The sequence below is a fragment of the Falco punctatus genome, assembly GCF_963210335.1.
Source record: "Falco punctatus genome assembly, chromosome: 1".
Taxonomy (NCBI): Eukaryota; Metazoa; Chordata; class Aves; order Falconiformes; family Falconidae; genus Falco; species Falco punctatus.
The window spans coordinates 67,522,045-67,545,759 of NC_137580.1; the positions used below are offsets into that span (position 1 = coordinate 67,522,045).

The 23,715-nt window shown below is 36.9% G+C and overlaps 1 protein-coding gene across 4 annotated transcripts in view; it reads right to left on the reverse strand.

Annotated features, from left to right (window-relative positions):
* The window catches only part of SEC24B (SEC24 homolog B, COPII coat complex component), a 49,712-nt gene that overhangs the window by 5,033 nt on the left and 20,964 nt on the right, over window positions 1-23,715 (reverse strand). For all 4 annotated transcript variants that reach the window (XM_080374028.1, XM_080374027.1, XM_080374030.1 and 1 more), the window contains 16 exons: window positions 21,177-21,257; window positions 19,474-19,655; window positions 17,717-17,901; window positions 16,432-16,534; window positions 15,444-15,570; window positions 14,707-14,816; window positions 13,654-13,766; window positions 12,040-12,158; window positions 11,632-11,687; window positions 11,099-11,305; window positions 10,340-10,463; window positions 9,547-9,705; window positions 8,925-9,098; window positions 8,135-8,245; window positions 6,866-7,041; window positions 5,052-5,189 (listed from right to left, as the gene is read on the reverse strand). In XM_080374028.1, coding sequence (XP_080230154.1) covers window positions 5,052-5,189; window positions 6,866-7,041; window positions 8,135-8,245; window positions 8,925-9,098; window positions 9,547-9,705; window positions 10,340-10,463; window positions 11,099-11,305; window positions 11,632-11,687; window positions 12,040-12,158; window positions 13,654-13,766; window positions 14,707-14,816; window positions 15,444-15,570; window positions 16,432-16,534; window positions 17,717-17,901; window positions 19,474-19,655; window positions 21,177-21,257 — 2,165 coding nt within the window. The remainder of the gene's footprint in view (window positions 1-5,051; window positions 5,190-6,865; window positions 7,042-8,134; window positions 8,246-8,924; window positions 9,099-9,546; window positions 9,706-10,339; window positions 10,464-11,098; window positions 11,306-11,631; window positions 11,688-12,039; window positions 12,159-13,653; window positions 13,767-14,706; window positions 14,817-15,443; window positions 15,571-16,431; window positions 16,535-17,716; window positions 17,902-19,473; window positions 19,656-21,176; window positions 21,258-23,715) is intronic.

Here is a 23,715-nt window from a genome sequence, read left to right on the forward strand (position 1 = left end):
ATGTTACTTAACCTAAAGGCTACTTTATTACCAAAAAAAAAAATGCAAGTTCATTTAAGTTGTGTACGTAACACTTCTCATGCTATATACGCCAAACTTATAAAAGAATTCTAGTGTTTAAATTTTCTACAAACAACCTCCCATAGTTGTTTTTTTTTCGTTGCATTGAACTTCACCAGAAACATTGCAAGGGCAGAAACCCATCAAATTCTACTCCCTGTAAGGATTCACTGTTTTACTGCATTCAAGTAACAAAGTTCCTTGATGTAACATCCTGCCTGAAGCAATACATGGGTTTATCCACAGAGCCCTATGACTGATCTTATTAAAACAATCTGGCTCTTAGCAATGACATTATTAAAAATACCGCCTTCCTCCTCCTCAGCAATAAAAACAAACAAAGCCAATAATAAACCCCAACCCCCCAGCATTTTCAGATTAAAGCTCCAGTACAATAATAGGTTTAATATCTATTAAGACTCTGTGAAGCATTCTGCAAATAATGTATGTAAAACATAGTTTTGAAACTAAGAACGTTTCTACATGACAAAAAAATTATTAAATTATTTCAAAAATCTCATACTATAATGCAATAGATCAGAAATTTTTGGGGATTTATACACAGTGATGAAAAGCAAGCTACTGAATTCCACTTGGGAAAGTTCCAGGCTTTACTCAGTGCTCTCAAGAATCAGATGTTCAAAGAAAACCAACAAAAACATTAAAAAAAATCTGTAATGTGTATCACAGAATTTTCTAAACAAACAAGAAATTTAAGAACAGCCTCTGTCACAAATAGTTTAAACCAAAGTAGTACTAAATAGCAGATTTGAAAAGTCTTGAAAGGACAACTTCAATCTGGTGAATCAGCAAATGGTTACAGGACTGGTGCCACAGCCAGGGCTTTGGCTACTTAGACCATGGCACTTGCTTTGAGAAACCTGGTCTGCTGGGGGCTGATGGTGTCCATCTGTCAGAGAAGGGGAAGAGCATCTTGGGTCATATGCTTGCCAGGCTGGAGAAGAGGGCTTTAAACTAATGTGGCAGGGGAGGGGAACCTCAATCCATCCCACTCCTTCCAGTTTGAAGCCAGTGTTGGCCATAGATGCCCAGAGCCTGGACAGGGATCGCAGGACACCTGAAGAGCAGCACAAAGGAATTCCAGCCACTCCGGCCAGTAAGTCACCTCCACTGGGGGCCCAACTTCAATGCCTCTATGCAAATCTATGCAAATGCACATAGCATGGGGAATAAACAAGAGGAGTTAGATGTGCACATGCCTTCAGGGCTATGATCTTACTGGCATTATGGAGATGTGCAGAGATTGCTCCTACAACTGGAGTGTTGGAATGGAAGGATGCAGGCTCTTGGGGAAGGACAGGCAGGGGAGACAAGGAGGGGGTGTCACCCTCTATGTCAATGACCAGCTGGAGTGCACGGAGCTCTACCTGGGGATGGACAAGCAACTGACCAGACAGAGTTTATGGGTCCAGATTAAAGGCAGGGCAGGGACAGGTGACATTATAGTGGGGGTCTGCTACAGGCTGCCTGACCAGAAAGACCAAGCAGATGTGGCCCTCTATAGACAGATAGGAGACACCTCACATTCATAAGCCCTGGTCCTCATGAAGGACTTCAACCACTCCACACAGCAGGGTATAAGCAATACAAGAGGTTCCAGGAATGTGTTGGTGATAATGTCCTTTTCCAATGACAGAGGAGCCAAGGAGAGGCGCTGTGCTGGACCTTGTTCTCACCAACAAGGAAGGGCTGGTGTGGAATGTGAAGCTCAAGGGCTGCAGTGACCATGAAATGGTGGGGTTCAAGATCCTTAGGGCAACGAGAAGGGTGCATAAGTAAGCTTGCTACCCTGGGTTTTGGGAGAGCAGAATCTGGCCTCTTCAGGGATCTGCTTGGTAGAGTACCATGGGATAAAGCCCTGTAAAGAAGAAGGACCCAAGAAAGCTGGTTAATATTCAAGGGCCATCTCCTCCAAGCTCAGGAGCGATGCGTCCCAACACAGAGGAAGTCAGGCAAAAATGCCAGGAGGCCTGCATGGATGAACAAGGAGCTCCTGGACAAACTCAGACACAAAAAGGAAGCCTACAGAGGGTGGAAGGAAGGACAGGTAGCACAGGAGGAATACACAGAAGCTGTCCAAGCAGCCAGGGATCAGGTTAGGAAAGCTAAAGGCCAGATAGAATTAAAACTGGCCAGGGACACCAAGGGCAGCAAGAAAAGCTTCTATACATATGTTGGTGACAAAAGGAAGACTTCGGAAAACGTGTGCCCTCTCCAGAAGGAAACAGAAGACCTGATTACCCAGGATATGGAGAAGGCTGAGGTAACTTGATGACTTTTTTGCCTCAGCCTTCACCAGCAAGTGCTCCAGCCACACCACCCAAATCGCAAAAGATAAAGGCAGGGACTGGGAGAATGAAGAACGGCCCAGTGCAAGAGAAGACCAGACCTGAGACCATCTAAGGAACCTAAAGGTGCACAAATCCCTGTGACCTGATGGGATGCATCTGCAGGTCCTGAGGGAACGGGTGGATGAAATGACTAAGCAATTATCCATTGTATTCAAGAAGTAATGGCAGCCTGGTGAAGTTCCAACTGACTGGAAGAGGGGAAACTTACCCTTTTTAAAAATGGAGTTTACAAAGCACACCCAGGAGAATTACAGGAGAGTCACTCTCACCTCTGTGCTCGGCAAGATAATGGAGCAGGTCCTCCTGGAAGCTACACTAAGGTGCATGGAAAATAAAGAGGTGATTGCTGACAGCCAACATGGCTTCACTAATTTCTTATCCCTTCTCATGGGGTTACAGCATTGATGAGTAAGGTAAAAGCAACTGACGACATCTACCTGGACTTGTGCAAAGCATTTCACGCTGTCCTGCACAACATCTGTCTTTAAACTGCAGAGATGTGGATTTAGGCTACTTGGTGGATAAGGAACTGTCTGGATGGTTGCACTCAAAAGAGCTGTGGTCAATGACTCAACGTCTAAGTGCCGACTGGTGACAAGTGGTGTTCCTCAGGGGTCAGTACTGCATCCCGTGCTGTTCAGTGTCTTTGCTGGCAACATAGACAGTGGGACTGAGCACACCCTCAGCAAGTTTGCTGATGACACCAAGATGCGTGGTATGGACAACACACTGGAGGGAATGAATGTCATCTGGAGGGACCTGACAGGCTCAGGAGGCACACCTATATAAACCTCAGGAAGTTCAGCAAGGCCAAGTGCAATGTCCTGTAGTGGGTTGGGGCAATCTAAAGCACAAATACAGGCTGGGCAGAGCGTGGATTGAAAGCAACCCTGTGGAGGAAGACTTGGGGGTGTTAGTTGACAAGAAGCTCAACATGACCTGGCAATGTGTGTTTGCAGCCCAGAAAGCCAACTATATCCTGGGTTACATCAAAAGAAGTGTGGCCAGCAGGTAGAGAGGTGATTCTCCCACTCTACTTGGCTCTGGGGTCCCCAGCATCAGAAGGACATGGACATATTGGAGTGAGTCCAGTGGAGGGCCACAGAGGTGAGCAAAGGGCTGCAGCATCTCTCCTATGAAGACAGGCTGAGAGAGTTGGGGCTGTTCAGCCTGGAGAAGAGAAGGCTCCGGGAGACCTTACAGCAGCCTCCCAGTACTTAAAGGGGGATTTGTAAGAAAGCTGTAGAGGGACTTTCTACAAGGGCATGTAGTGATAGGACAAGGGGAAATGGCTTTATACTGAAAGAGGGTAAATTTAAATTAGATATAAGGAAGAAATTCTTTACTGTGAGGGTGGTGAGGCACTGGCACAGGCTGCCCAGAGCAGCTGTGGATGCCCCATCCCTGGCAGTGTTCAGGGCCAGGCTGGATGGGGCTCTGAGCAACCTGGTCTAGTGGAAGGTGTCCCTGCCCATGGCAGGGGGTTGGAACCAGGTGATCTTTAAAGTCCCCATTCTCTGATTCTACGATTAGCGCTCTGGTATATGATTTAAAAAGTGGTTTGTCAATTAACTTGAGTAGGTCAAATATGCCCTATTTTCTCTATTATTCTACTAGAAATAACTGATCTGAAATCCTTTTCTGTGCTAATGAAACTGGATGTCCCGAAGGCACTGCTGGTTCTTTACAGCACTCGCACACTGAATATAGCATTTCAGCATAAGTTCCACAAAAAACTCAACAAGGTTAGTTGAAGAAGTTGGCTTCCAAAATTCTGGGGGTCGGGGAAGAGTATAAAAAGACTAACTAATCAATTCCACTGAAGAACACTGAGTTTAGACTTGCATATGTGAGTTTATGAAATACCTTAAAAAAACGTTTGAGACTAACTACTCGCATTATCATATGAATTTGTATGACACTTAAAAACAAACTCCTACATATACTTTTCCGAAGCTAGTGACTAAAACTCATAAAAACTTACTTAAAAAAAAAAAAAAACGTATTTTTGCCATTATAGCTAACTTTGACCTTAAATAAAAGCCTAACTTACCACTACTTGTTAAAAAAAATGCATCCATTTCCTAGGCTACCTCTGTAAAAGGCAAACTAATAAAACCTGGTTTTGTACACAAAGTACTTCCTCAGTCTGATAATGTCCATCTAGAAGTAGAATTCTGTTTCATCCACATCAGTCTGATAAACAACTGGAAGCTTATTATTGCAGACAACTACATCTTGTTTCAGTACACAAAACCTAGAATCCTCCGGCACATCTACTTCACCCATTTCTCCCTGACAGTTCTAAAACACAAAACCATAGAACTAGAGATGTTTCCAATGCATACTATCTTCTCTGCTTTCTTTGCACAGTAGAAAAACATGTAATTACTGTCACCACTGAAACAAGGTGAAATAAAACCACAGTTCGGCTCATAACACATTACTGTATTTTCAAATTTTGAGTTGAAAATACAGTAATGTTTTTCTTGAATTTTCCTAATTTACAAAAAAAGTTCAGTTTACATTACAGTAACAACTTTAATTATTGCAGCACAACATCAGGTTTAACAGAGCATTAAAACTAGAAGATGTTATAAAACAGGCTTCATACATTACCTCATCAATCAACTTGTCTATTCTGTACAAGTTGGGATGTATCATTTTCATCAAATGAACAAGAGGCTGGCTCTTCATCTGGCACATTGCATAGACACGATCATCCAAGCGTGTACTTGTGCCTGTTCTAAATGCTTTCTGTAAGAGAGCAGTGGTGTTACAGAAATAAATCCTCTGGTTTATGTTCACGTCTAAACAGTATATTTCCAGTTTTTGAAAGTGTCAAGCAAAGAAGGCAAAGCTTTTGTAAAAAAAATATGTATCTTATTGAGATACATTAGAAACTTAATCAAACACAACCTGAATACAATACCTTTTAAAACTTTCTAAAAATGTATTATTATAATAATACAGTAGCACTGTTAGAAAGCCACAAACCTATAATCCATTCTCCCTTCTTATTGATGAAGGAAAATAAATTTTCCCTCCACTTTGTATAAAATTTTATGTGATTGGGCCAGCATTTCTCATTTTTATTCTTGACAAATGTTACTGGCCTGTGAAACTCACTAATGCAAGATGTCATGGGAAGATATGAGCCTAACAAAATTGAAAAAAGATAATTCTGTGGATAAGATTAACTGATCTACTATTAGTAAGAATTAAGTGTTAAGAAAAAGCTTTGGAAGGGAAATATACTTTCATGTTTTATAGCAGGAACTAGGCGCTCTCAGGATAAAATTTCCTTTTAACTCTCTCTCCTACTGGACTTCTCAGATCTCCTTTAGAAGCAATCTGTAAACAACCACTGTGAAAAGCAACACGATGGAATAAGCACCATATTCTGATTCAGTGGAGAATATTACTATAATCAAAGTTTATATTCACTTTTACAACAAAGCTATGTACATCAGTGCTCTTCTCCTCAGCTGCCACAGCATTTTGGGTTTGGTTTCTCTATATCCCAGGGTTTTTTGTTATTACTAACAAAGATAATTAAAAAAACTACCTCAGCAACTTATTTTCTCGGCCACTCTTCCTTATTTTTTACACAGATCCTCTTGAAAATAAATGGTCTGGTCTTTTCTCCACCATTAACTGCATTACTTATGCAAGTACCAAAGTTCTAATCAGTATATTAGAGACTGAAATTAATCACTAAGCCAAAGAAAATGAGTTAATATAACTGGATTTCTTACCAAACTTATATAAAGGTTTATAACAAAGAACATCAGACATGAAAATCTTTAAACTATGCGATTTACTAATAACAAAAGCCTGCAGGAAGTTCTCTTTTTAAATATGACGTTTGGTAACACAAAGTTATTGAAAAATTAAAGGGTAAAAGTAGTAACCAATTCTGAACTTTTAAACTACATCACTTTAGTTTCTGTAATAGGTTTCATTGTATCTCCATGGAAACCCACTGTCCTTCTTGGTACTTTAAAATACGAAGTGTATGTACCGAAAAATATTTGACTTGTTTTTTCTTCATAAAACAAAACTGAAGAAGTACTAATAAACAGCTTCCAACAATCTTTGGGGGCAACACCAATTAGCTGCCAAAATCTAAGAAATGCTAATTGTTACCATATGTAATTTTTTAAAAAAATATGTATTTATTTATTTTCATCGTAAAACCAAGTAAGACAAAATACAAAAAAATTGAAATCAAGTAAACCAATAAACCATTCAGGTACTAATCACTTAAAATAAGCTAACATAGTGATCTTCTACGTGAAAGTCCTGTAAGCTCAAAAAGGATAACTCAATTTTCGTATTTTTAGAGAAGTGCAGACACTGCTTGACCTAGAGCTGAAGAATTCCTCATATGGACCAACGAATTAAACATTAATTCACTAGATTATACATACCTGTTTGAGAAGGGCCAAAATATACAGTGGGAACAACTTGAGGGAATTTGGTGCTATCAGCATGGACTGCTGTAGATTTGAGGCAGTTGACATGTATGCTGCCAAGGAGTCTACCACAGCATTAACTAAGGCATCTCTTGCATCCGCAAGACTAGATGAAACTGAGCGATCCACAGCTGTTGGGTTAGAAGGACACAAGAAGTTACCAGAGTTAGCCTCACTCATTTCCTTAAGCTGAACATATTAAGTCATGCTTTTGGGTGATTACTTTAAGATTTAAAAAAAAAACCCAAACCACCAAAAATCCAATCCAAACCAAAACAAAAACCCCACCAAAACACCACCTGTGGTCCCAGCTTTTTTTAGAAGTAAATAAAATGACTGTCCACACAGAAACTTAACTTTTCCAATGCTTAAGAAATACACAGTGGCTGATCTCTGTTCCCTAGTTCCTACTGCTGAAGTATTAAAAAAATTGTTTAAAGCCGTGGTATGTACTTGAGACTAAATATAAATCTTTTTAACCTTATGCAAATAGCTTAGCTGATGAAACTCTGCTGTCCTATCTCCAAGATAAGATTTGCAGCAATTATTTTATTCTGCTGAGAAAGGGCTGCAAATCCTTTGGTTGGAGGAAGCCACCTGCTGGACTGAATGCACATACAGGATGAGATACAGACATACTATTTATTTCTAATTTTTTCAACTATTAATATACAATGCAGCACATGCTAAAATGCTGCACAGAGCCATACACATTCAATAGCAGAGATCAGTCTATGAAACAGCTACATACAATCCACAAGAAGGGGATAAGCAAGAATTTTCAACCTAGTAATAGCAGGATAAAAGCATAGATAACTAATGCATATCTCGGATACACTGTTGTCAGAAATTGCCTTTTAGTCTCCAGCAATGGACTAAACCGAATCACTCTGCTTCTTAAGTAATCCTAGAACGCTAAACTTTCAAGATAACAACCATGATGATCAAAGTCCATTATGGTTCTTTGCCCTTTAATAAACACTAGAGAACAGTATAAGCAGTTCCCTTTAAAAGATTAAAGTCAACTAAATATTCAGACTAGGAATATTTCTGTTAATGGTTTAGGTGTAACTGATTTTGTCGTCTTTTGTATTCTCAGGCTTCAGTGTGCTCCACTCCAACCTTTTACTACAACACCCAGGCTCCATTCACTGCTTCATTTAAACAGCTAGCAAAATTAAGAACATACAAAAGGATATTTCAATCTTCCTGGTCTGTACTCACCCATGTTTGCTAAGAGGCATACAACTGCTTGTACATCTGCTCCTGCATATACATCAGCCAGTGAACTTACTACAGGCAAGCAAAGTGTGTGCACTCGAATTCGACGTTCACCTAATAAAAAATAAGTAGAAATTACTATGCAATATCTCCTGGTAGAGGTATACAAGTTCAGTCATTACAGCGTATCTCCTCTCATCCACAATGCACTTGTTCTGTAAAAATGTGCTAGTCAGGAAATTGCTGTAACACTCTCCCACTCCTGTCTCTTGACCTGTTCAAATTCTGCAGTGCTCTAAACCATTCAACTTAAAAATCAGCACAGGTTCATAACACAAACCAGCTTGTAACACCCACAATAAAATGTCTTGATGCTACAAATGAAGTACATTGATTTCCATCCCAAAATTCTGTGGCATTATCCACAACAGAAAGTGGCTGCTATTCTTTATGCCCACCCAACGTACTAGCAACTTACTCCAATCCATCACAGGTCTGGGATTCTGGACAAAGTGTGTGCCTAACAGGTTACTATTCATAACCACAACACGCCTTTTAAGTAAAGGAATCTTGCTGAATCCGCTTTATACAAGAGGGATATAAATTACATTTTTCCATCAAAACATCTTTATAAAGATTTACATTATGTGATCAACTGCCAAGTAGTCTCACTAGCTTTGACATGATTCTCTTAGGGTACAGAGAACAACAAAAGGCTGTGGAACTAACTATACAAACATCATGTTAGAAAAAACCAAAAAGCCCAGTGGTCAATCCATTTGAATTTACTTACCTTTGCTGGAAGTATACAAAAGAGCTGTTTGAAAACAAACTAAAGATGTGTCAGTCAGACTTTCCTCAATGGACATTTGTACTGCAAATCCAGCATCAGGATTGACATTGGCAAGGGACAATAAATCAGTAGATCGTACAAAAAAGTTACCATGGAAAGTGTGTATTGAAAGACCTAGAAGCAAATTAATCAGAGTGAGATTAAAACAGCATGAAAAACTATCAATAATTAAAACTCACAGCCATCAAGCTATGTTTAAGAAAACAGTAAAAATACTTATTCTATCACATAGAACCAATTACATGAATCATTAGACATTTCAGCATGATCCTGTAGAGCTCATGTTCCAATTCTGAAGACTCCAAACTGAATGATGCCCTTACACTACACGTCAACTCAGCTGAAATGAGATAGTGCCATCTTAAATAAAAAAAAAAATTAAACAAAAAAAAGGGAAAAGCTAATGTAACACATCAAGAAGGTAACTACCTTACTCTTCAGTGGAAAAGAAATAACCTGACTGCTACTAATCGTCTACTGTTGCTAAAGACAAAGCACATCCAAAATAATAGTTAATAAGCTTACACCAACTTTTCCATATATATCTGTATTTAAAACTTACCTTTTGTACACCTTATGCGCATAACTGCTTCAAACCCAATCTTTCTTGTAAGGTATCTTTTAAGGTCTTTTTGCAACTTTTCAGCCTGAGCAGGATTATGGCTATGGTGGAAAGATGGATAGTAATAGATGCATCCAGCAGAATACTTGGACACGCAAGCTGTGAAGGGGGAAAAGATACGGTTAAGAGGTAAAACCGTAACATGATGTCAGGACACAAAAATCATGCCCAATCTTCTGCCAAGTCACATCTATGTTCATCTTTTTCTTGATATGACCTGCATCTCTAAGACAGCAACTGGTCCATACTCAGGCCACTCAAGACAGTGATGAGTCATCCCAATACACAATTATCTAATTATACACTTACTTCAATAAGCATGCTACCTTTGGCAGCTAAGACAGGAGTGCATGCAGAAATATTTAAAGGTGTAGAGGCAAAATCAAGTGTGCACAGAGACACAAATCTTTGTTCAATCCTGAAAGATGAGAACTCTGTTCTACTCTTAAGATTAAGATTTATTAACTCCTTGCCATAAGCTGTTTCCTGTTCTTGAGCAGGAGAGCAGCACCTTGTTTAAAACTGAATTTCCAGAATAAATTGTCTGATACCATCAATCCAAACCTCCTGTTCTTTACTGCTATCAACTTCAAAGTTAATTCCTTACAGCATTAGCTGCATTTACAAAAGTACAAAAAGGTCTACGTGATTTAAAAATTCCTTAAGTAACCTGTGCTTCCAAAGACAGACAACAGTATGGAAAGAGCGAAAGCATACGTTAGGTACTCCTTACCAAGAGAAGCTAGATCAGAATATTGTGAACTTAAGAGAAATAAATCCACAGCAGTCTGCTGGCCTGAGCAGTCCAGTGCCAACTTCTTATAAAAATCTGTTGCTGGACCAAGATGCTGGACCACCTTTGGTGAATAAATTATACAGGAAACAGTTAAGACTAAATCATGCTCTCTTAAGACTTCATGAAACAAAAGAATATTATTCAGTAGAAAAGTGTAATAAGGAAGTTTCCTTTAAACAATAATTTATAGGCATTTCCACCTGGAGAAATTATTTTCCTTATGCTCCATGTTATTTTAGTTTGTATTTACAAACACTTATGTTCCTACTTTCAAGAAAGTTTATGTTCTCATACATAGTTACATGAATGTTTATTTGTAACACTGGATACAGGGCATACAAGGCCATAAAAATAAGAAATCATGTTTTAGGTCTACAATAACATAACCATGCTTTAGTTCAAAACCCAGGTTGCTATCAACTTGGTCAGAGATATTTGCAGCTTCTTTTGCTTGCCAAGAAAAGCTATGGACCAAAGGCCCAAAAAAGAGCTCGTGCACTTCAAAACAAGTAATTCCACACACACATACATGCATAAACCAGTGATCTTAAATGCACAAACACAGACTTTAAATCATTACAATTTAGTGAATTGTTATAAAAAAAACCCCAGAGTTGATCTGCAGAACTATGCAAGTCAGAAAGACACAGCCGCTCCCTAGTCTCATGAGATGAATATTCAAAGAAGTTGTTGTACCTTCGTGCTTGACCTTTGATTGGGGTCTTCTCTGGAATGTAAAAGCCCTGCTCCCAGAGATGGTAACTGAGTTTGAAAGACAGATATCCGGCCACCCGTCGGAGACATCAGTTTAAACGCAGCCTGAAGAGCAGGGCCCAGTGCACTGTGTGTTTCTCTTGTATTGGTGAACATATTTGGTAACGTATTCAGTAGATCTTTTATCAGCTACAGAACAGATTGAAAGGTGTTTATGGAATTTTGCAAGCTTGAGATTTTCTGCTATTTCTAAAAAAGTAGGGGACTGCCATAACTGAAGTGGAAAAAATCAGTAACAAATATTTCAGCTTTGTTTCAACACACTAAGGAAAACAAAGTTGTAATTTTAAAAACTATGGTGCAAACAAACAAACAGCATGTAATACCTCCATAATTAAAAAGTAGTATTGGAATTATGTATTATGAAGATAGGCTGGAATTCAAAGTTTAGAAGGAATGTCTAATTTTGAGTATTTAGCTCCTTAAATTTGATGTCATATTTTGAGCAATCATACCTCTTTGCTTTCATGGAGATTTACAAGTAAACTATCTGGCGTAGGCAGGAAAATATCTGTAGGGAGAATGGAAAAAGCATTTTATTAAAGAAAAAAATAACATTAAAATAGAATAAAACATTTCACTGACCGCTGCTATACATACAATGAAATAGTCTACTTTTCCGATACATATGTTAGAGAGAACAGCACAGTCTATACAAAACTTGTTTTATTCAAAGCCAAATTAACATCTGAATTTCACTTTTTAAACACCACCTGCTCTGTAGTTAAGATTATTTTTCAAATATATATTCCTATACATTCAGTAAAATTGACCTAATATCACAGTATTTGAGAGATTCTGATCTTTCTTCTGGGAAAAAAGTAGCTTCTCAAAAATGTAGTTTTAATTTTCTTTTTACTTACCATCAATATCTGAGACAATTAGCATCTGAGGCTGAGATAAACCTTCTTGTAAGTTGTAAAACTGAACAGTGCTGTCAAACGTTATGAACCCTATTCTTGTTCTTGAGTCTCCAGGCAGCCTGAAGCATTAAAAAATAAACTATTAAGCCCTAAATTTCTCTCCGAAGACACATACATATGCACAGCTTCTGCTGATGTTAGCAGAAACTCAGCTCATTGTATACAGGGGTGAAGGGAGAACAAAAGAAAGGAGATCTGGAACATGAATACAAGCAGTATTTTTTCAGCATTTTCTGAAACGCTGAGATAAAAATAGAATATGGATAAGCACTAATATAATGATGCTTTATTCCAAGACAGAACTTAGTAGGTTCATTTAAATGTTACACTGACACATGAAAGATGGTAGCCTTCTCAGTTCTCCAACAGAAAACAGTGCATTCTGCTCTTTCATAACTCAAAAAACCCAATTACTAATTTAGTTACACAATACTTACAGCTCTAAAGCAAAATTTAATGTCTCTACAATGCAACATACTTGTTTCTCATGTGGACAATATTCTTATGTATGGTATTAAAATTACAAAAAGAAAACCTAAACAGGATTGCTCAAATAAAATACAAAACATCAGCAAGCTCTGAAAACCATGACTGAACAAAAGCAAGAGGCAAATACTGGGTTTACCATCTGGGTATATAAATTAACTGGATGTACTGATTTTCCTATAGACTTCGCATGGAATTTTATGAATCTTCCTATAGGAATTTAGCCTATTTCTGAGAATCTGACAAAATACCTGTAAAGATCTGAACAAAGCCAGACTAAACCAATACATTTAAATGAAGATTTTTGTTGTACATGTTGATGTCTTTGTCAGAAATTAAAATCAAGCTTCCTAAGAAAAACTTGTAGAAAACAAGTTTTCAGAGTGAGGCCTCCATAGGATGCAAATTAGTTTTCAGAAGACATGAACACAGTGAAGTTTATTAACCCTCCCTCAAAAAGCACGACCAACAATCCCATACATGCCGTTCCAGTACAAAAATGAGAACAGACAGAAAGTGGCACAGGTAGATCTAAGTAACTGTGATCTAAAAAAAAAAATCCCAAACTGACAACGCAATTCACCTAGGCAGTCTCACACTAGTGGTTACAACATTCCAGTACGAAGCACCTTGGCCATTTTAGTGCAAGAACCAGCCAATTTAATCACTGTAATTTACTTAGTTTTGTTGATCTAGGCAGCAGGGAAGACCACAGTTTACAGGTGTTTGCACAGTCAACACATTACTCCAAGTCACAGATAAATATTCTTTGCAGATAATTAAGTAAATTATTTGCAGATCCACTTTTATAATCATATGCAGGGATAGCTCTCATCATCTAAATTGCTTCAGTATGTTTTTTTGTGGGGGGATTGTTTTTTTTTGCTTGGTTGGTGGTTTGGTTTGTTTTTTAGACATGTGTCACATTTCAGAATCTCAGGCAACAGAACTTCTGTCCTTTAGGGACAGAATGTTTAAACACTATATGCAAGTTTTCTGCAAAACTATAGGTTAGTATTGTTCATAATAACATGTTAGATAATTTGAAAAGGTTATTTATGTTCTTACTTGTCTAGGTTTTCCAGCAATGACTGGCAGACTATTGTCAAATATCCAGCCTCCACTGCATTATGAGACACATCTAAAACAAATAAATATACCGCAGGCTGAGGAGGACGAAGCTAAAAAGTAAAAAAAAAAAATAAAAATAAAAAAATGTTCAAAAATCATATTTAAAGAAATGTTAAAAATTATTAGTCATTAAAAAGGGAAGTCAAAAAAGGGAATACTTAGAAAAATGCAAGGTATACATTATGCAATAAAACTGATCTACTAAGAGTCACGCAGATAGATTTAACCACAGTCCCAGTGGTTATTAATTCCCATTTGTAGTAAGCATACGGTGTTATGCTTCAGAACAGAAATTGGGTATTTTATTCTCCCCTTCAGTCAACTCAAACGTGACACTGATGCCAGATATGGAATTCACTCTTCAAAACATTTTATTCAGTACGTGAACAATGTGATCTATTAAATGGGGTTAAATTTTCCACCTACGTCCTCTTCCCAACCATATAACAAGCTGTATTTACTTATTGCCAAATGTCTTGGCCACGTTGTTTCAATTCAAAGACAAGAGAACAATTTATTTTTGCTGCTGTTAATAATGGAATTATGAACAGGGCCTTTTCCCAGGCCTTGTTTATCTTTCTTGGAGACAAGACTGCTACCACAGCAACTGCAGGTTCACTCCTAGTTAGCATTGTTTCTGTCACAATTACTAACTAAAAATTTGAACCCAATTTAATTCTCTTGTTATTCCATTACTGGTCTTTTAAAAACTCTTCAAAATGAAGGAGAAAACCAGAAACCACATTGCATCGGACTCAAACCAGACTATGCCACATGAAACTGCACCGGACTACACATATTGCAATTGCCTTTAACTGAAAAGCCTCTGCCAACACTCAAAATAAATAGGAATTTTAACTGTTCTCTGGTGTTAAGAGGACCTTCACAGGAAAACTAAATCACACCACTGGAGTAATATGCAATGTTAATTTCAAACACATTTATATTAACATGCAATTGCTATTGAAGTTACCACGAAAACTTTTTTACCATATAATCTGAGGAAGCAATTAATTCCACTGTAGAATTTTGGACCTCTGGCCGTTTGTGAGGCTCTCCATAAGATCGTGTCAGAGGATTATACATAAATTCTTCAGGAACTAGGAAAAAAAAAGTTTCCCCCACAAAAAAGTTTATATATTTGTCAACAAATAAAAACCATTATGGCAGCTACAAACAAACTAATGCAGACATATCTCAATTATCACTAACAACAGAAAAAAATTCAGAGTAAGGCTACATAAAACAAACAAACATTTCAAGTATCCCAAGAAACATCAAAGTTAAATAACTGGAAACAAGAGGTTTATTTAAAACAGCAATATATCCCCAATTTTAAAACACCAATGCAAATAGAGCATTTCACAACAAGCTTCAATCTGTATTGTTTCTCATAACCTCTGGCCTAGATTACAGACAATATTAGCTGTCATCATGTGTCCATTTGTATATTGCAACAGCAGTCAGTGGAGTTGAGTTGATTTTGTTACACAAGTAATCAGGATAATATGATCACATTTTCTTCATCTCCCAGAAAATCGCAAAACAACCTTTTGCTTCAGAAAATGCACAGCACATTTGACTTACGATCCACACATTTTAAAAAACATCCTAAAACCACTGCCATTTTCACCTACATTTTAATCTAAAGTATCCCATACTCAAAATACTGCAAATACTCAAAAGAGATTCTATAAATGGAAGCATCTCCTGCTGCAGAAACTTACCATCATTCACTCTATAACACAGATTGCATTTCCACCTCCTTTGATCAATGAAAGAAACAAAAGGGTTGATATACGTCCTGCAGGATCTGCACCTCACTATTGTGCTTGTTGTTATTACTGGTAATTGCTAAAAAGAAAAAATGGTAAGCTGTAACAAAGGTACATAATACATTTAATGGAAAACATTACTGTGCAGTACAGTGCATAAAAGCTTCATAAAACTAGATACTCTTATCTTTCCTTTTATCTTTTTAGCTTATTTTCACACAGAGTAATTACGATGCCTATTATAAACATCCTCCCATTGAAAATCAGAAGAAATAACATTTAATCATTGTCTCAATCCAATCTCACAAGTCAAAGATGTAGTAAGATTTTTCATGAAATTACTTTAAATTACACAGTTACAATAGCAGAACTACTATGGTAAAAGGAATTACAAAAGACAGGACAACTCTGGGTGACTAAATATGACAGACAGCAAACCTTACACAAAGAACACACACTATATGAAAATAAGTCATATCAGAGTTATTCAGCTCTTCACATCAATAAAAGTAAGTTAGGTGGAGAGGAGTTGCTTAACAGTTACGAACACAGCTTCGATCTTACATTGTGCTCATCTTCTACTGACAGAATTTATCATGCCAGTAAAACATCCAACAAAAGCACCTCAAGACAGGTAGCTGCCAGTTCTGAGCCAAACACACAGAGTAGTAATTCACAGCTTCAGAAAACCACAGACAAGCAAACATTCACACAGTATGGAAAAATTTTTGAAGGACATGTCCAAAACTATTTCCCTTACGAATTTCAAAGAGCAGCAGCTGCAAGGCTTTATCCCTTCTTCCTCTCTAAGACCCAAACAATTTTTTGCTACTTTTCTTAAATTCAGGACTTACAATTCATTGTATTTTATTGTTTGAACAAAAGTACAACAAATGCATATATCAAATATAGACACTAAAACCAAAAAAAGCTACTTTACCGTTAGGTCTCTGAAAGGATGTAGCAACAAACCCAAAGGAAGCTTAGCTTTGTTTAACAAAGCCTGTGTCTGTGGAATATTTGTCAATGTACATCGAAAGGAGCTGAAAAGAAATAAAAATATTATGTTGCAAATGAAAATTTGGAAGAAATTAAACCCACTGTGTTAACATCTGATTTTGAAGAATTTTGAAATTTAAGAAATCCTGTTTTACAAAGCTTATTTAATAAGCAAAATTAATGCACCACAGAGATTAAAAAGGCTTCCTAAAGAAACAAATACTTTCCTACCTCCCAATTTAGTAGTTCAGCAACACAAGTATATCAAAACCACTTGCAATAAAGAGATAAAACTGCTTTTGGTACAGCACTCTATGTAAAGTGACATCTTTTTTTATTCATTATAAAGAATTTTAGGGTGAAGGAACTAAAGAAGGAATATAGTATTCACTAGTTCTCAGAAAGCAATTCTATAAGGGAATAGTAGAAAATACAAGAAAATAGTAGATCTCAAATACTGGGAGAGTAAAAAAAATATCTTTTCTTTTGTGTATGTAAAGTGGAGGGTGGACTTAACACTAAAGGGCACTAAAAAATCCCTATGTACGAATAGTGCTGTCCAAAGTGTTCCACACATACAAATGATTTTGAGATCCCCAGTTTTGTTATTCCTGTTTTCTGGTAGGATCATGCATTGCCACTAGGGCAGTAAGCTGAGTTAATTTGGGGCAATGTATAAATTTTATTCTGGAATTAGAATAAGATCTTTGGGGGAGAGCAGTTTCCATCGTACCTAGCTGCCCCTGATGTGGGATAGTAGATACTACTGCTTAGCATTAGAGGTGAAAGGATACATCATAATTGCAGGATTACCACAGTAAAATATACTCACAGTTTATTCAGTGTATTTAAACATTATCATTGTAATTTTCTGGGAAAAAAATATCTATGCAATATTACAAAAATATTCTATGTAATGTACTGCATAAAGTGAAGGTGTTTATTAATTATTTTTTTTAGATGCATAAATCAAGGCAAGGATTAAGCAGGTTTCTTCATGTTTTAATAAGCGAGCTACATTCACTGTATATAATGTATTTTGATGGCAGGACAATTTCAACGTTTGTATAAGGATGTAGAGGATAAACTTATTTTCAAGTGAAAGGGAGTATATTAGCTCATCACAAAGATTAAAAATCAGCAGTCAGTTTACATATTTTTTGATGCTTTAAATAATTGTTAGTCACTGAAAAAATGTCAGATGTTGTTCTAGACAGTACACTTACTCTGGACTGCAGTTTAGTTTCCTAAGATCAGAATTCAAGTTAGGCACAGGTGCTGGAACTGAAGATACAGGCAAAATATTTCTATCTTGTGTAAGGTTTACTGGTCTCAAACTTTCTGGCTGCTGAGAATGCTGTAGACTTAACCCCCCTATGGAAGAGGTTAGCGGGTTCACACCTGGATATTGCTGAAAAAAGGAAGAGCATTGCAAATGGGTAAACACACAATCATGTTTAAACCACCACCTTAATCTTGTGATTCCAATTCTTCCAGAGAGATATTTAAAAAAAAGATCCAGCGGTAGTCAGTTACAAACCCAAACAAACAAGAAAAGAGTTGTATGGTAGAAATCTAAAAATTCTAAGACAAATGTGACGTACCTTCCAAATATGTATCATTGGACAAAACTGAAATTCATATTAGAAATCAACATTTGAAGCCACACACAATCCTTCAAGATTTTCAAGCATAAGAAAACAAGTTACTAGCAAGGTGACAATTCTTTTCCCCCTTTGAAGACGTTACAATGTAACTTTTCCACATTAAAGAAACTTTTCGTGTATTTATTTTAAAATCAAAATAAAATGCCATAGAAGAGGAGAAGTTGTTTGTCTGGAATGCACCTTTGAGGTCTGGCAGTCCAACCCCCTGCTCAAGCAAGGCTAAATTCAAAATCAGGTTGCTCATAGCTTTGTCCAGCTGAGTCTTGAAAATAGCTAAGGATTGACGATTTCATAACATAGTCTGTTCTAGTGCTTCCCCATTCCCATTCTGAAGAATCTTCTCCTATGTTCAGCTGGAATTTCACTTGCTACTTCTAATTGTTGGGTTTTATTCTTTTACTGTACTCCTGAGAAAAGCCTAACTCCATCTCACACTATAGTGAAGATGAAGTCTTTCAAAAAAGATGTAATAAATGAATATATAATTAACATCTCCTCCAGGTAACATTTTACATTACCTCCGCGCCAGCAAAAGCATTCCTGGATATTATATGCCAGCTTGTGGTACTACACTAAGTTCAGTAAGAAATTCTGATCAACTCCAACACCAGCTTCAACTCATTTGCCAGCTAGACCTTATTTCAGAGAGCGGAATTTGTAAATCAGTATGTTTCATTTTCTATACCCCTTCTCACACACTTCTCTGCACTGCTTCAGCATTTGTATTTTGCCTCAGTGTCTTGCCTCTTCTTCAATTTCACTGTTCTTGGGTGACTCCCATGCACACTGGGAGCCAGGTGAGCGTATACAACTTCTTGGGTGTTTGGTGCTCTCTTTACCAGGAAGATAGAGCAGATGCAGGAGGCAGCCTGCTCCACCACACACCCAGCAGAGGCTTTAAGAGCTCTTTCATTTGGACCTTATGCCATACTTGGCCCATAAGGCAACATAATGCTCGAGATCATAGCCCATAGCAGTGCTCTAATCAAACTTACATTTGCTGATCAAGTACTTCATTATGCTTCTGCATGTTTTCCTATCAATAAAGTACAGCTCTTTGAAACATCAGACCTTGAAACTGTGAACGCTGCTAATAACTGATGAAGCAAAATTGTTAAGCTTATTTGGAGATACACTTAAAATTTTAATCCAAAATCTTTCTAGTAAGAAGTTAAGATCCAGAGATATGACATCAATATTATACTTAACATCTGTCTCAGAAATTATAAAAATAGAAGATGAAAATATGTAAAAAGCAATACATAATGCAGAAAAGACTGTTCCCATGATGTTACTTTTAAATTTAAAATACAAACCTGTGGATAGTGCTGAAGCCCAGGATGGTGTCCTGGATTACTGGGCTGCACAGGAGTAGGTGCTGCTGCATTTTGGTAGCCAGGCTGCAGTGTTGGATATCCATAACCAAAGGGCTTGGAAGCTTTTGATGTTTGGGGGACTGATGGAGCAGGAACTGGACTGCTGGTCACAGAGCGCGTCTCTGGAAGGACAAAAGAAATCCCACAGGTATTGAATACACTTACTATTTCTTCATTTTAGATGTAAACTCCTAAATACTTAAAACAACACTTCCATTTAAGTTTTTGCATTATCCACCAGGTTGTTTATCTGCACTGACCAAATAAATTAGCTGCGCAGATTACTGCAAAGGGGACATAGACATGGGAAGAAGACTACAGACTTATGTAACTACTAGCAAAATGCTATTTTACCCATGCAACTTAGGAAAAAAAGAAGCATTTCAACTGAATGAAAAAAAACCCAACCTTAGAACAACATTTTATTCCAAGATTTTTACTTGACGTAAACCACAGAAGAGACCATTCATGCCTAGTCTCTCCTCTATCACTTATGAATACTGTTAAAACATATGGCTAAGGTGACAGAACTATTTTCTAAACGTAGAGACAGAGCTTTTCTTGAAGTATTACTAGTCGTGCCTGTATATCCCTGCAGCACAGTTTAGTCCCACTATTTTTGAAGGCCAAACTGGAAGTAACACATAGACCTAAATTCATAGAAAACTTAACGGTTCTAAAGAGAAGAAACTACTCTTTAGAAATGTTTATAAACATGGGCTAGGTTTCAGGAGGAAAACAGAAGTAACAAGTTATTTTTGGAATATGCCTTCAGCAGAACCAAAATGGTTAGTTATTAGCTGAGAAATCAGAATTCATAACCCTGCAGCCATACCTCAGCTACCCCTTGTTGCATGAGCTAGACCCTATGTGGACAGCAGTATCAGCTTTTTATTTAACGGAGATTGTACTTTACACAGGAATCCATTAAACTAAGCAAACTACTTTAAGTCTCAGAGGCCAGAGCAATGCAAAAAAGCTAGACGGGGAGGTCCCCCAAATTAATCCAATTATCATTTAAAATATTGGTTAACATACCCACATTGAACAGCATCTTTTTCACCTGCTCTCAACATGACCGCTCTACCATTTCAAGACTGAGGTAGTTTGCTAGTAGGCTCACTTAGAGCAAACCTGACACTCCTGATATTTTTACAGATAAAAATAAGCAAAATAGCAGCCATTTTCTTTAAACAATGAAAAATAGAATAAAATAACCTGATCCAAGCGTCTCTGCAAACTGGTATCGCTTGTCTCAAAACTTCAGTGGCATATCAACTATTACGGGCTACTAATGTCAACACAATCAGGTATATAGTATAACCTAGAAAAAGATGCCTGCTTTCACAGGCCATACTTCCAGCACTACCATCAATATTACAATGGGAAGTAAGACTTACGATACAGGGAAGCTTTATTAAATGGTTACTCCAACTTCACTGTTAAAACCATGAAAACTGATTAAAAAAAAGCAAGGTATGCTCTCTAATGATTGCACCCACTCCTTTCATAGACATTTCATTTCGCCTACTTGCTAATTAAAAACGGACACCACCAGAAATAAGTTAAAAAACAATCATAAACAGTAGGAATTTAAGTCTTTAAACAAATAATTCATAATTACCATGTGATAAACTGCTTACCTGGATAGCCACCTCCTTCCAGGGCATCATAATTGTTCAGAACAGGAGAGGCACTGCTCGTAGTAGAGGAACTATCAATTGCTGGGGAAGGAAAATTATTTAAGTTAGGTGCTTTAGGAATGGCAAATTTTTGAGAAATAGAGAGACTAAGATTTTTTTCTAAAAACTTTCTTAAGAAACTGTCAAGAAAGATCCTGTGAAAAAACACCAGTCCAGCCCTACAGCTTCAAAGCTATTACCACTACAGAGGAGAGGAAGGAAAAGATAAACAATCAACATGGTATTAAAAAACAAATAAAGCAACACATGCCCAACAAACAGCAAGAGATATCAATGGGAAAAGGACAAAAACAATGAAAAAAGTTGCTTCTTGAAACAGAAAAAGTATTTTTCTATTAAACTAAAAATTCTTTCTAGACTACGTCAACTGAAGCTACATACAATTTTAAAATAGTCTCTATTGTGACTTCCTTCATAACTGTAAACAAGTGTTCTTCATAGTGATTGTGCACCATCCCCACCTTCAAGCAAAACTGACAAGTATTTAATTCTTTCCTCCTTTCTGTGCAGCTGTAATTCAGAAGGTTTTTTTGTTTTCAATGTAAAGCTTCTATTTTCCATTGAACATTGACAAGTGGTCTCGCCTTCAGTCATATTGTTTTGGCTGCACCAGAAGTACAAAAATTGTAAAAAGTAACTATGCAAAAGTAAGTAACAGAAGTTAACTAGCCAGAAGTAGAAAAGCACATGGACACACACATAATTAGTTGTTAGTACTGAAGGGACTCCTAATGCTTCATTTTTAGTTCACCCTATGTATATCTTACTGTAAAATACTGGAAAAAAAATATATTTTTAAAAATTTCTTCCAGTGCCATTTCACACACATTTACAAAGAAAAAGGGCCAAGGGGATTAAATGTATCAGCTGCTCCTTAAAACACCCCAAGCCATGAAGTGAGAGGAAAGAGTACCTTTAAGAATTCAATAAAGTCAATTGTGTACGTGTATCTACATATCTATCTATCTATCTAACTTTTGTGGCAGAATAGACTCAAAAGAGATTCACTGATACTGTTCTACTCAGAAGGGTCAACCATGACCACACATCCCACTGTGAGGCTGAAAGAATTTCTAGGAAGAACTTAAATAGTCACACATTCAGATTTGATCCCACCTTCAATTGAGATTTCCAAGTAAAGAGACTCCTGCATATGGAAACATAACACCACTGACATTTGGAACACATTAATACCATGGCAACATCATGACTGTATAGATTATTTTTGATCATTTTGCCTTTAAAGTGTTCAGCTAAGAAATAGAAAAACTATTCCAAAAAACCACAACACTAAGAATAATTTTATTTTTAGAAGTATATAAACACTGTGAAACTCATACAATGTTAGTTTTCAGATTGTTGTAAATTTCCCCTATTTTTTCTTCCTGAAGTTTATAACAGAACATAACTGCATGATTTCTTTTCCTACCAAATTTTACCTTTCTTCCTGTTCTAGAAACTGAAGGAAACAGGATTCATTATTTTGTTCCCCAAGGAGGAGCACAGCTTTTAAAAGTTTGGTAAGTCCTACTACAGGAAAGCCAAAATATACTTTTATTACATCAACAAGATCAAGATTCAGAATTTTCAAGAAGTATTTTTTGTCTGACCAGAAGTTAATTCTGTATTTCAAAGAAATACCAAGAGGATATAAGCAATTGTGAATGTGCAAGACAAGGTTCAAGCTTTCTGATTTAACCACTATGTCACTCTTTGCAGAGCTTCCCCACACACACACACAGTAAATTGTATTTGTAAATTTATATCCATCTGTAATAAAATTCCATATAAAATGTGTTTGCTATTTTCACTAGGAAGATATTAATGATACAGTGAGTTGCAAAGAAATATGTACTTCCCAAGCTCTGCTGGAAAAGTTAAGAGCAACTAATTTGACAAATATATGAAAGAAAGTGTTTTAAAATCATGCTGTAAGTAAAAATAATGCAATTTAGTCATACTTGTACTAGAAAAAAATATTTATGCATCATTTCTGACATACAGAAAAGTTCTAGTCAGAAAGCATAATCTCAGATATTTTGAAACACAAACAAGGTGTTTAACTTAAATAACAACGTGAATCCCATTACTGAGTATCCCATATACTTACTGAATACCTTCAACTTAAGGTCTTTACTTCTAAAGAACTTTCAAAATTTTGTAACATATTCTTGAGAAATGTCAGAGTCCCAGTGCCTACAAGAACTATGATGTGTCCTGTTTACTCTCCACTGGAAAACAAACAGTTGACTCAAAAGCAATGAGTTGTACAGCTTCCTGCAGACCAAAAGTAGCTTCAAACTCTACGCTGGTCACAGGTGTCAGGGAAATCTTACAGGTTCTCCATCAATAAAACACACGAGAACTTCCACAAAATTAAACAAGAGTTTTTCTATGTTTACATTAAGCTACAACAGCTGTCAAAGTTTATAAGCAACAGATGAAAGAACATATTAGGAAGAAAGAAAAAAAGTCTAAA